The sequence below is a fragment of the Haemaphysalis longicornis genome, unplaced genomic scaffold (assembly GCF_048455015.1).
Source record: "Haemaphysalis longicornis isolate Haplotype H1 unplaced genomic scaffold, Haemaphysalis longicornis Haplotype H1 scaffold_3, whole genome shotgun sequence".
Classification (NCBI taxonomy): domain Eukaryota; kingdom Metazoa; phylum Arthropoda; class Arachnida; order Ixodida; family Ixodidae; genus Haemaphysalis; species Haemaphysalis longicornis.
This window is the reverse complement of record NW_027526335.1, coordinates 30,247,800-30,261,422: the sequence shown is the minus strand read 5'-3', so window position 1 is coordinate 30,261,422 and position 13,623 is coordinate 30,247,800. Positions and strand designations below refer to the sequence as shown.

Here is a 13,623-nt window from a genome sequence, read left to right as displayed (position 1 = left end):
GTCCAAGTTTTCAAAGCAATCCCTTTCCGCGCCTTTTTTGTACAGTCGAGTCTCCGCAATTCAAAGTAACTTAATTTTCGTTTAATTAGAAGTGATGTGCTGGTCCCGGCAATCTTGCATGCAATTTAGTGGAAGACATTTCACTACAATTTGAAGTTAAAACCTATTGTATCGGTTAATTGGAAGTTTTTTACAATAGAAAGCATCGAGGGGACAGTTATCTCTCGATAAAATTTGAAATATTCAAGCGCCAGAACAGCGCCAAGATCTGTATTGTCGGATTATGTCGGTGCCATCGCAACTGAGGCAGCTGACACACAGTTGATGAAGCGGTAGGCCAGTTGAGGTCCACGCCAGCGTTCTCATCTCTGTCTTTTGAGGTCATCAACCTCCCTTGCTGCGCACAGCACCAGGTGAACAGAATGTGTGGTGGACGCTTCATGCTTCGATCTTAGCAATAGGTCTGAACTATCAGGCAACCCGTGTGGTACGCTCGAGTTGGCGACGAAACTGGAGGTTATGAGCGATATTAAGAAGGAAGACGTGTCGCTGCCGGAAATGCTGCTCTTGTGCTTTTTAACACGAAAGTGTTTTATTCCCGGATACACGAAGATTTCGCTGACGTCATATCCGCCACGGAAGTGACGCCAGTACAACGAAGCAAGCGGCCTGTAAAGGGTGCACTCTTGCACACAGGGTCTTCTTGCGGGGAAGCAACCTTTAGTACTAAAGAATACGTTGTACTTAGGACTGTTCGTTTTCGGGTTTTATATTTTAACACGAAAGTGTTTTATGCCGTATCGATACTCCAAGATTTCACTGACGTCATATCCGTCACGGAAATGACGACAGTACACGGAAATGACGACAGTACAAGACAGCCGCCGACCCGTAAATTATGCTCAGCTGCACATTTCACTTTCGTGTTTTGCTGATTCCTATGACAGAGGAATCAACCACAGTTTTTTTTTGTTTAATTGGAAGTTCGGCTAATAACAAGTTTTTTTTGCGGTCCCCGTGGACTCCGTATTAACTGGAGTCGACTGTAATCCTTTCTTATAATTCCGCTGATACAAGGGGGCGCACATAGAAGCCGGATAATGTAGCCAGGTGAAGAAGCTGGGAAGCCCACAACCTTGCTTGGTAGATAATCGCTTCAACCCTTATGCATGAAGCGTCCCGGATGTACCCGAAAGATTCTACCAGAGCGAAAAGGTGGAGCCGAGGCCGCGGTAATCTTGAGCACCTGCGGAGGTTGCGAAACGCGGGGCAGGTGCCCGAGAAACGGACGGGTGTTAACGCGCAACTCCCGGGCTCCACCGAGGTAAACACTGTATAGCTCATTCTGTAGACGTGGTCTGCCGACGTGGTCTGCATGTATACCCTAGGTTTGAGGGGTTGGAAAACCATTCCCTCAATTAATTTCCACTGAGAAAAAAACAACCTTTCGCAATGCAGTGTAAATCATCGGCTGCCGAGCACCGCTTCCATCGACATTGCCTCCCTAATAAAGAAAAGGCGTTGTTGCACGTGATAAACCCGATATTAGTACAATAGCTGGGCGACTCCCTTGGTGTTTCTTGATTATTAAGACATGGCTTTACATGGCTTTACACGGCCTTACATGGCTCCTTTTGCCAAAATCCGGCGTTGGCAGTGGGCATATTCGGTAGCCCAAGTGGCTGCACCATCAGCGTGCCCACCCACAGTTCTCAGACATCAAGTGAAGTGGATTGGGCAGTGACGATGACAGCTGCCGTCAGGGCTAACCGCCGATTCATATTACAGCCACCAAGCTTTGTCCAATGACCCGCTATCCGCTACGGTAGCACGGTGATCCCAGCATTGAAGCAGCCGATGGGCCCAAGAAGTTTAAACTGGTTTAATGACTGATCCTGACATTTGGGGTATAATACAATCATGTTACACTTAGTTACATCAAGAGATGAAATATAATCAAAAGTACTTTACAGAACATAGATGACTGGCTAAGTTCTCCCGGAGTATGGCCCCGATGACGGGAAGCTGCGTCTCTCGAGTGAGTCCCCCGTGCCGGCCCTGTGAACCCAGTGAAGCGAGCTTACATTTGCTTCAACCACATACACGGACCAAAAAAACCCCCTTTGGGCCCCACTTTCGCAACCAATCGGAAAGATGCTTCTTAGGTCCAATCAGCTATGCTTTCGACAGAAAAGGAGCGAATCCCGAATACACACAAACTTTAAACCAGAATATTACGCGCGTTTCGGTAAAAGAATTATTGCCGCAGACAAAGCAGTTGACACAAAACTCTAAAGTAATGTGTGTAAAAGACAGAAACGTCCGCTGCAAATATATGGAGCGGCGGTAGCCCGACGGGTTTGTGCGCGGGGCAAACGCCACGGCGGGTGGGGAACATTAGCCAACGCTGAAACCCAATACTGGGCGAAGCTCGGCCAGGCACGGTCTGTGCAATAGCCCCGTTTTTCGGCCGAGCGTCTCGTAGACACGCACTACTTGCTGTTCTCGGGTAAAGGGGGCCTTGGAGATCGAGTCAGTACCATACAACAGGGAAAATAGCAAACTTAACGAGGGATTCGCCACAATATATAAAATATCAACAATGTGAGCTCCGTGACAACATAGTCCTACTCTAAGCGCGAAGTAGTCACATAAAGCTGTCATCTATAACACACGTAAGTAGTCTTAGGTGTCTCTGAATATTTCTTCGTTTTACAATGTACAGTTGTAGTAAACGTGGCCATGCATATACGAATTAGCAAAAACCGCGATACAGCACACGGTCTGGAAAGACATTTCCACAGCTCACAAGCCTATCATGAGGTTTGGTGACGAAACTTTGACGCCTGTTGGTGTGGTGTTTCATTCCCGTTCCTGGCACCAGTAAGGAATGAAACGGGACGAAACGTCACGCCACGGAAGTTCACATCCATGACGCCATCGCGTTCCCCGTGCCAGGGAGGAATTGGGACAACGTATGGACACGTCCTTATCTCTCATCATGCGGGGCCTCATGGGTGGACGTTTCCTCCCACCTCCTCTTAACACATGAGTTGGGAGGAACCGTTACGCGCTGTTCTGCTTTCCGCGGTCTTGTCAGCGAGTCCTTTCACCGCTGATTTGGACCTCGCAATGTCGCTGAAGTTGTAAGGGGGACGAGTAACGAAGAACGTAGCATCTGCAGGATTCCCGGCTATGTTCTAGTATTTCGTTCGATAATACTCTTCTCTTACTCGATGCAGAACTGACAAAGCGTGATATGGGCTGGCGCACGGGGCGCTGGAACTTGACTTTACCCCTCAGGCCGCCTACAGTTCATTGATTGTAGGGTTTAACACGCCAACGCAACGTAGACGAGCCGATGAGGCGCGCCGTAATGGAGGGCTCCGGATTAATTTTGACCACCTGGAGATCTTTAACGTGCGCCGAAATCTCGTACAAGCGGGCGTTTTTGCTTTTCGCCTCCATCAGAAAGGCGGCCGCCGCGGCCGGGAATCGAGCCCGCGACCTCGTGCTCAGCAGCGCAACGCCTTAGCCACTGAGCCACAGCGGCGGGTGGGCCGCCTACAGTTACGAAACATGCTGGAGAAGCACATGCTCCTGTAGAGAGAGCTGAAAAGAACATATATGGCTGGAAGAAAGCTACAAAAAGGCACCAGTGACGTGAAGCGTGCAGCATGCATAAAGATGCGAATTTCAGACGGCGTGAGCATAACGGCTAAAACGAAACAAAAAAAGAGATGTGCGAAGTACAACTCGACAAGCGGCGTGCCCTCGGCGACAGGAGAACGCAAGAAGAGGAGGAAAAATACAACACCGTGGCATAAAAAGAAGAGAAAGCAACGACCCTCGGCATACGTACTGCGGAGGCACCACCTGCGACCTTGGCTCACTCACCCCCGTGGAGCGCGCGACAGCACGGTGGCCGTGTGTCGATGCGGGGGACCTCGATTTTCTAGGTCAGTCGGCAATCGAGCCGACAATGCGTAACAGCCAGCTACCGCGGGTCGCTGTGATTCAATTAACTCACTCGCGCCCCCCTCCCGTCTTGCTACCGTATATACGGCTGCCACACTCAATCGGCCAAGTGGATGCAGCTCGCCTCCTCGTCGCGCGGCAAACCGCCAAACATTTGACGTTGTTCCTTCGGGATGTTGCGAGGTGTTGTGGGATCTAGACAACGCTGATGACATTCCGCAGTTGATAAACGTTTATTGGAGCGGAAGGTCGTGTTGTGGGCGGCCTTCCTAGCCCGTAAAGCCCGAGCTATGACAGCCTATTCCGGAGAACTGAGATTAAAGAATGTGATTGTTTCCCCAGAATGCGACTCTGCGGATCGAAATTCATTTTTTCTTATCAGTGCTGCCAAATTTGATCGGGACGGAGTTTGTAACCGAAGAAAACCTGCACTGTAATCTCGGTGTTTATCAGCTTATCGTGATGTTTACCTTTTACACAGGTGGGGTTTACACAAAGGCCGTGCATAAATCGTTGTAAGCATATTTGCAACAACACAGTGCAAGTAGATGAAAATAAGGCATAAAGTGCATACGCAGCAATCTCTGATTTCTTAGTTCTCGTTATTTTTCGAAGTTGCAGTGCTTTATTATAAATTTCCGTGAAATCACCGGATGTCTGTCCAGCTGATATAGAGAGCACATTTGAACCGATTTTCTGCATACGTCGTAATTAACAGCCGGCCGAACAGCTGCGACAAGGTATCAGCTTACTTCATTTAGTAAGAAACCTGGGTTCGAAAACAAGAAGTTCTGGGGCAGCATTCCCTAAGCAGATCCTTCTGAAAAACTGTTCGTCATCGACAGCCATGTTGTCTGGCATCACATTTTTGCAGAGCCCTTGGCTCAAACAGCTAAAAAAACCAAGACACTGCGCAGTTAGGGGACGTACAGAACACGCCCTGTAAACCTGACATATCAGATACAAATGTCTGGACACGAAGCTATCATGGCATCATAACCTAAACCGTGCATCCATCCTTCCTACGATCTGAAAAGACTACAGGAGTGAAAAGAAGGCTCAACCAAGCGTTCCTACGAACAGGCGTTGGCTTAGTTCATAATTAGTTTTATCGTGTTCATGGCCTGCCGCCGGGGTGATCACTCTTCCAGAGAGTCACCTGCACGGGTGGGACAGCCACAGCCGTACACGCTTGTTGGGAGGTTCGGGCAGGCGCGTGCACGCGTGCAACCTTGTACCTTGCACGCCCCGGTCGCCTGATAGATCGCCGAGCACCCGTAGCTGCGAATAAACCGAACTGACTAGCAGCAGAATCAAGAAACACGGAGGCTGCATTGCGTGGCGCTATCGGGAAGCAGCGCGGAACGAAACAGCCTGGCAGTAAAAACACTCGTTCCTTATTGCCTTGGCTGCATTCTTATCGGCGCCGTCCATTTAGTCGACCTTGCCTCACGGCAACCTGCACAGAAGGCGCCGAACACTCGACGTGACAACAGGACCCAGCCACTACCCCTTCGTTATTGAAGGCGCCGTTCCTGTCAGCCAACGCGTACGAACGTGTACTCGTCGCTTTGCCATGCAACCGAAACCGCTGAAACAAAAGGAAGGAGGTGTAGCAGCACTGGCATGCTGTTGAAACTAACAACACAATCTTAAACTGTGTAAAATAAACTAAAATTAAACCCACATACTCAAACAACATCAACTTTCTTTTTGCTTCTTATTCTTTAAGGGAGCATGTGGATACGATGTACTTAGCCCATAGCAGAACAATAAGTAAACATTTGAGTTATCTTTGTGCATTGTCTTGTGTTTACACCCAGATTCTTTCTGTCACAGGTATCAAATGGTTACTTTTCTATTTTGGCGAAAGCCTGCAATATCTGCCACGACCGTCTTTCTAGATTTATCCAGTCGCGATCAATCTGAATGATATATTTAAAGATACAGAAAGGCAGTGCGGGCTTTTCTAAGATACGGCAGAGAGGCCGGAGGGTGGGGGGGGGGGGGGGGGGGGGGCATGAATTTCTGCGTAAGCAACAACTCCCTCAAAAATTTAAGGGCCCGTGTGCTTAGTGCGGCTACATGTCGCTAAATCGTGCATTCTTTTGTAGAATCATTCGATGGGCACTTGTCTGGTTTCTAGACTCATAATGACAAAGCCACGCAAAAAAAAGGGGGGGATGAAAAGAAGACAATTCAGCGCGCGCAGACAGCCTGGTTATTAATTTTGTTATATACTATTTAGACTAGAAAACTACCCCTAAGAACCGGAACTATGACGAGAGGCAGTAAAGGCGCAAACTCACAACCAAATTTTATTGAAAAAATCCAGGGAAGCTTGCACTCACGCGCAGGACTTGAATGGCGAAGCTGTTGCAGTTATCATTGACGGACACAAAGTTGGGTTTTAGTATGGTTGTGGTCAATCGTGTTAGTGAGCCTTGCACGCCAATTGTGTTAGTGGGCCTTCCACTAATTCTTTAGCAGGTCGATGTATAGATAAAGCCTTGTGAGCATGTGCAAGAAGAAGCATGTTATCTGGCTCTTAGTTTTCAATAAAATGTAGTTGTGCGTCTGCGCCCGTCCTGTCTTTCGTCATAGTTCCGGTCCTTACGCACAGTTTTTTCGTCTAAAAATGCGACACTAACCAGTCACCAACGTGCTGTACTTTGTTGTGCACATTCATCGCTGTATATAGCTTTTATTTCACCGTGTTCAAACTGCAGTTTCTTTTCTCGAGCTGTGTGCGCCGCCTTTATATCTCCTGTGGAAGTGCTGTGTTCTAGAGATAGAATTTCTTTTTACAGAAATGCCTTCTAACGTCAATATTTTCCTTCTCTCTCTCCTCAGAACAAACAAGGCTATGTGGTGGTGTCCCAGTCGTCCTCGGAAAACTCCTCCCCTGTTTGAGGTGAGACCCTGAATTCTCTTTTATCTTCCGGCAACTTCGTTCTGTGGTTCTACGATTATGCACTTAGTGGCATCTGTGCTGTTTAAAGCTCTTCTATTTGAATATTGTAGCAGCGGGCAACCAGAAAGGCATCGGTGATCCCGATTTACGCAGCTGAGAGTGCGTATGGGAGGCATAAAGTATTCCAAATAGTGTGCTTAATAAATAAACACTACAGGACGTAATTAATTTTTTTTCTTACCTAAAAAAAGTAACCTATGAATTCAAAATGCATGTGACTGAACATCATTCGTGTTTAGTAATGCAACGTGGAAGCAGGTAGCGCTTACGGCAGATATGAGGAGATAGCGGAGCAGGTAATTTTAGCAGACAAACACCCGTCGGCTCAGAGGAAATTGCCGGCCTTAGACTTGTACACTACTCAATAAAAAAGCATGGCACTTATTTGTTTTCAGGAAGTAAGGAATGACGTCTCATCATAGTATCGAGCTTTTTTTTTTTTTTTGTAAATGAAAGTAGGAGTGGGGTAATGCTGATACCGACTTCAAGGACCCCTTTTTCAAAATTAGCAATCGGGTTTTATGCGCTGAACCTCCACCCGGAATATAGCTGAGGTTACCTTGCTGGGACAGAAGCGCACTGCACTTAGCCAGCACTGTAGTGACTTCGCTGCGCCTTGCCGGCGAATCCTGCTATCTTGACGTCGGCGCGGCGTAATCTAAGTTCGCTGCGCTTCTGTCGAAGAAATGCAACTGCGGCTTATGGTGAGGGGCATGTTTAACGGGCGCCACAACGGCGACACAAAGGCCGGCTTTTGTTTTGTTTTGTTTTTCTCCTCCATCAGAAAAACGCACCCCATCCCCCTCCCCCGCCTGGCCGGGAACGTACCACGACATCGTGTTCAGTAGCAACAGCGCGACGGGAATATATTCGGGATTCCATCTCGGCATGCAGCAAACCCCTCCTAAGGTTTTGAAGTCGTCGGCTACCGCTAGCGTTATCTTCGCGCAGTAATCTGTGCGTCCTGTTCCCGAGCGCACGTACTACTTCTTCCTGGATCTAGACCGGATGCACGAGTTTACCGGAGCCGTATAAATAGCTCCGGGTACGCGAGCCGTCCCGTGCGCTTCTTTTTTCTTCAGTGTTCGGTGCCTTCAGCATACGCGTTCTTTGTTCTTTTTTGAATCTAAACATGATAAGTGAGTTCAGGAATGATCTCACAGTGTGCCTCTTGCGAAGGTTTGAGGTTGTCGGGCTCTAAGAACCTTTCACTAAGCTACAGCAAATGCTTGTCTAGTTTTCTGTATTTGTACGTGAACTGTTCCGCCTGCAGTCACCACAAACGTTTCAAAAACAAGTTTATCGGTAGCCAGATTTTTACCTTTGAGATTGTTTTCCTATTGCGATAGCATTTCTTGTATTTGTAGATTAAGTGCACCAGTTGGAAGTAAACACGGAACTAGCTTTTAAACAGGAAAAAAAGAACGCGGGGACGATACGAACAGTTCGTCGCCCCTTGTGTGTGTGCGTTTGTGTGTGTGATAAAGTAGTCCCGTTTATTTCCCCTGCTTTCCTGTTTGGTTCTGGTCATGAAATAAATTGTAAACAACCTAAATAAAAGGGGGAAAAAAGCACGCCGAAACAGCCCATCGCAGGACTTTCACTGCTAAAAGAATAAACCGGGGCTCGGAGCCACCCCAAAAAAAAAAAAAATGTTTGCAAGTTTCCAGAAAAGAGAACTCAAGGAATATCGCGCCTACCTACAACAGGAACAGCCAACTATTTTAAGTTCTATCCCTCCTGTCAGCAATTCCTTCACCAGGCTCAACGGCAAAATTAAACGAAAAACTTTTGATAATGTACAGATATATAACGGAAATAAGGACTAAAAAAAGCTAAGAAAAAAAATATACGTAAAATAGATTCAGTTTCGAATTCAGATAACTGATCCGCTTGTCTCAGATGTACGAGTTTCCCGCCATGAGCCCCCTTCCAAGCATAGGCGATCGATGCCTCAGGTCATATTGAATGATAGCGGGACAAAAGGCACTGGCACGCAGCTGCGGGGTTCTGGCATGCGGTAAATTCAAACGCGATGGATTAGCATGGGCGAAATTGGTGTTAGATGTGGTGGTAGACGAAAAAGTCCGCCAGATACTGATCCCAAAAGGCTCTACGGGAATAAATAAACGAGCAGAAACGTATTATAAGACATCCTGTGTGTTTGAAATGCATAGTGATCCGAATGACCTATGCCACACGCAAGTCCTGTAGTGCAACAGCCATGCTATAATTACAGTACCTGCACTGAAATCCAACGCTACATTAGTCTTTTTCTTGACGATTATAATGACGCTACGCATAGGATATAGACGCGCTATTATGACGCACGGTGAATTCGAATATAAGTGAAAAATAACGAAAAAAAATTTGTTTTTGTGTCAAGGTTCTTTAGAGTACAAACGGAAGTTAGTTCCCACTGTTCATTAGCAAATGAGGTGGCCCCACCGTGTCCGTGAGTGCTATCGCAATTAAAACTTCATTTTAATAATGAACAGTGCACCAATTCTTTGGGCTTTTATTTTGTTGCAATGACCAGGAGGAATTCGCCGAACCGGCAAATCTAGAAGAAAAAAAAACAGGCTGACCGTTCTCCGAAAATTTTGTCGAATGCATAAAATGCTTTTGTTTTAAATTTCAAGAGATCAGCGAAAAGTCAGCCCCATTTTGTGCGGAATGGACATACGATCTGGCACCATTTTTGCCTGTAACCGGGCCTGGAAGAGCTTTTAATGATTCCCTAAGTACAAAAGAATAAAAGATATGGTTTTTCATGCCCCTAATAATTTATATGATCTCCCCTTCTTTAGTGTCTTTGGATTGCTTACAACCAATAAAGTTTCGTCCATTTCTTTCATTTGACCGGTAGTATACAGTTCGACCGAAAGTCGAAAAAACGTCTCAACTGTTCCATGTGTGCTCTTGTGATATTTTAATGACATGTTATGCCCTGTCGTCTACGAGTTGCCTTGTATGCATTAGTCAATCTGCGTTTATTGACTAATGCGTAAAGTTTAGCCGACAGCTAAGCTGCTATTGCAGGCGCTCATTCAGCCGACATATTCAGTCGCTCATTCATCTCCACATTTTTATTGTGCGTTTTATACTTCGTTCCTGTAAATTTCAGAAGCACCGCGCTTTTATGCAAAATACGGTTGACTCTGACGTACGACCAATGCCATATATGAAAGGACTTTGTAGTTCAATAAAATGCTTATTAATGCTCTTGTTGCTGTCTTTGCAGGTTTTCAGACACCGTCTTCTCTGAAGCATTCGGACACAAGTGCTTAGAACAAACTACGTCGAGCGCCAATTGCTTGAAAAACTGGGCATAGTTGTGTTGGTTTCGAGTTGGACAGTAATGCGCCTTCCAAATGGACGCTAGGGTGACAGAAGGAACCACACACTTCTAGCAGCATTTCTTGCGGTGTCATGTTTGCAAGCTGGTGGAATGTACGGCGATGGGTCTGCTTCTTTCCTATTTTCCTTTGCAGTGGCCCGAAACTTTTCTTTTCTCTTGGAGATATTGCTTGCCCTAACCACTTGCTTGGCACCCGTTCTTCGACGTGACTTCCATTTTCTGAAGAGTAGTCCCTGGAACTCCCTTCCAAGCCATCCTCTCCGCTAATATCAGTAGTGCATATTCAGCCAGTTTCTGTCAGCTGTGATTGAATGGGAGCCGTTTTCACACGCCGGCGAGTGTGAAGGCCATCATAGATATAAGATGTGAGTGGATCCCGCCTATGGAATATCCAGTTACGTGTTCGTTTTCTGGTTCTTGAAGTGTGTTGCTGAATCTGCTGCGCTCTTGTGGCAACATTTGGCACGAAGACCGCACTGAAGAGGACCACCTTATGGGCCACTTATTACAGCATGATTCCGTAGCTGCCCGTTGGGAGTGACTGAGAAAACATGTCTTTGTAGCGACCACAGAACTCAGACTTCCACAACATGGATTCCATCTGATCAAGCATAGATCACCGAGCCGTGGCGTGATTGTGTTTTTTCGGCCTGCTGTTTCGGCTTTTTGTTCAAGATGTCTGTTTGTTCTTGTGTACCGAAGTGTCATTTGAACCATGTCATGCTTTCTCACATTGCCGCGACAAGTGCTTGCCTTTATGCAGAAACGTCCTCACAATGTCGCAGTTCACAACGCCATGATCTCTTTTCTGTGACGTGATGTAACTGTTATTAGCTAATCGTCACCCCCAAGCTACAAAGCTGTAGGCCTCTTAACGCGATGTAGGTATCCTTGTCAAACATTGAGCAACTCATCGGATGTCGGTAATGATGATGCCCTCAATGTGTGATGGTGCGTAGTTACGTTAGTGCGGCAAGACGGACAACTCAGGTCCCGTAAGGCCTTTTTTTTTTTTTTTTGTCCTGTACTCACGCGTGCTTGGAAGTCAGGCTGTATTTTTTTTTTTTTCGCAAATGGCCCCTTCGGCTTCCCTGTCCATGCACATGTCACCGACCTATTCAAGTGCCTTCTAGTTATTACGCAACACGCAAAACTAATTGATCCACCAAGACCAAAAATACGTACTACACACAGCAGGGACAGAAGGCTGTGTTGTCGTGATCCTACGCACTTGCTCTGGGCGTATGCTTGTTGGCCCCGTTATTTCTCGATATTGGCGCGCTTTTTAAGCTCGGTCAACAAAAAATAATACCAAGGGCAACAAAGTGTAATCGAAGCCGCGGTGGTCGCCTAGCGCCAAGACGCACCGTCAACATGGAGCTGTTGACCGTCGCCTTGACGGTCGACACTGTTGACGGTCGACACTGAAGCCTTCCCTCTTTCATCTGAGCTGCTCGAAAAGCTATTGGGTGCAATCAAGGCAGAATGTTTTTTTGTATCAGCCTACTACAACGGAAAATCGTCCCTCACAAAATGGCCGATGCCTGAACCGCACGATCCGTAAGGGCGAAATACAGAACAGCTATTATTGGGGCCCTGCGTAAGCGGCCTTGACGTGCTGGTACATCCAGCACGACGTAAGAAGCATGACCACTTTTTCCTTCAGCGTTATTTCATCTTTTCAGGTGCCGTTTACGACCCTTTGATAACATCTACATGAAGCACATCTGTTCCCTAGCGCGTTTCACCTGCTGGCCGCCCCGTTGAAGGACACACACACTCGCAAACGTCGAGGGAAACGAGGTGCTGCACTGATAGCCTGAGTCTAAGTGATTCCACACGGGTCGTCTTCACCACTGCTTCCCATTGCACCTGGGTTTCGATATATGCCGTAAGGGTTAATTCTATAGTGCTCAGATTTTCTCTCCAGCTGTCGTGATGGCTACCGCAGGAAGTTTTTATTTTTTTATCCCTTTCCGCAGGAAGTTTTTTTCTTTATTTTGGACAAAGTACGCTTCTTGCATTCAAATGTCCGGAGTCTGTTACGGTGCTGCGGTACGAATTCATTAAGATATTGCTAACTATCCGTTATGTTGCTAACTCTGTGAGTGCAAAGTGCATATACATTGTTTGTGTGTCGTGTTATCGAGCATCACAGCCCTACGTGCGAGGCTCTACAACAAGGGCTCTTTGTAGTAGCTTAGCGCCTGTGCTCGGACGTTTAGGCCGTTTAGGACGTTTAGGCCAAAACTCTACAAATCTCGGCAACGTTGTTGGTCAGTCTGTACGACGCTTAAACCTTATTGATGGGACCAGTCTGCCATTGCCTTCGATTTAACTTTTTTATAATACTTTCTTCAGACAAAATCACAACTCCTGGTGAGGAAGCCTGTCGAGAACATGATCATTCACGTCTTCCTAGAAAAAAAAATGGCAGGTTCGGAATGTCTGTAATATCCAGTTACGTCTTTTTATAAAACCTTTTACTCCCTAGAATTTATAAGCCATTTTATGTGTAAATAGAAGTTAGGCTGGAGGACCTTGGCGCAGGATTTCTATTGTCCCTGCATATGCTCAGTCGAAACTTTTATGTCAAGTTCGTGTCGAACAATGCTAAGTCAGCTTTGGTTGGTGATGTATGTAGTACAAAATGTGTTTTTTCTTTCGTATCGGCGAATGCGAATGTGTACAGGAGTAAAGATTTGGGCTGTTTTCCTGGTGTGCGAGTTCTTCATGGTTTTTTATAGCAACCCGGGGCCACGTCTCAGGCCCTCATTACGGGCGTACGACTTCCCTCGAAGATAACAACGGCGATTCTTCTGGTGTGTAAGTGCCGAAAAAAATATGAGTAATATTATTCCACCTGGGGTTTTAGCTTCACATTTCCTTAAAAAATACAGAAGAGAAATACCTTTACCTGCAAAAACGTATACAAACACAGCTTCAAACAAACATATTCACATGCAGCTGTGCACTATAGAGTACAGTCGAACACGGATATATCGAACTCCAAGGGGATTGCGAAAGAATTCGATATATCGATAATTCGATATATAAAGTACGCCTATCTGAAGATTATCTGACAACTCCGCACATCACTGTGAGTTTTCTGAAGTCGTGGAAAACAGTAGTTTACCCTTTTGACCCTCAAATCACGAAAAATCCCAACCGCAGTATGATGACCAGCGCACTTTCTTTATCATTGAAATGTCTTTGAGCTTCGCTTGTTTTTTCTTCTGCGTCGTAAAGTTCGCCAAATTGTCTTCAAGATTACAAACACGCACAAATTAGAAAAACAACGCTGTACACT

General features: G+C 46.3%; 1 protein-coding gene across 1 annotated transcript in view; it reads left to right on the top strand.

Annotated features, from left to right (window-relative positions):
- Window positions 1–13,026, top strand: part of LOC144174227 (uncharacterized) — a 52,957-nt gene extending 39,931 nt beyond the window's left edge. The window contains exons 4-5 of the mRNA XM_077702789.1: window positions 6,832–6,892; window positions 10,197–13,026. Of these exons, the coding sequence (XP_077558915.1) occupies window positions 6,832–6,892; window positions 10,197–10,287 (152 nt within the window). The 3' untranslated portion in view covers window positions 10,288–13,026. The remainder of the gene's footprint in view (window positions 1–6,831; window positions 6,893–10,196) is intronic.
- Window positions 13,027–13,623: the final 597 nt, after the last annotated feature.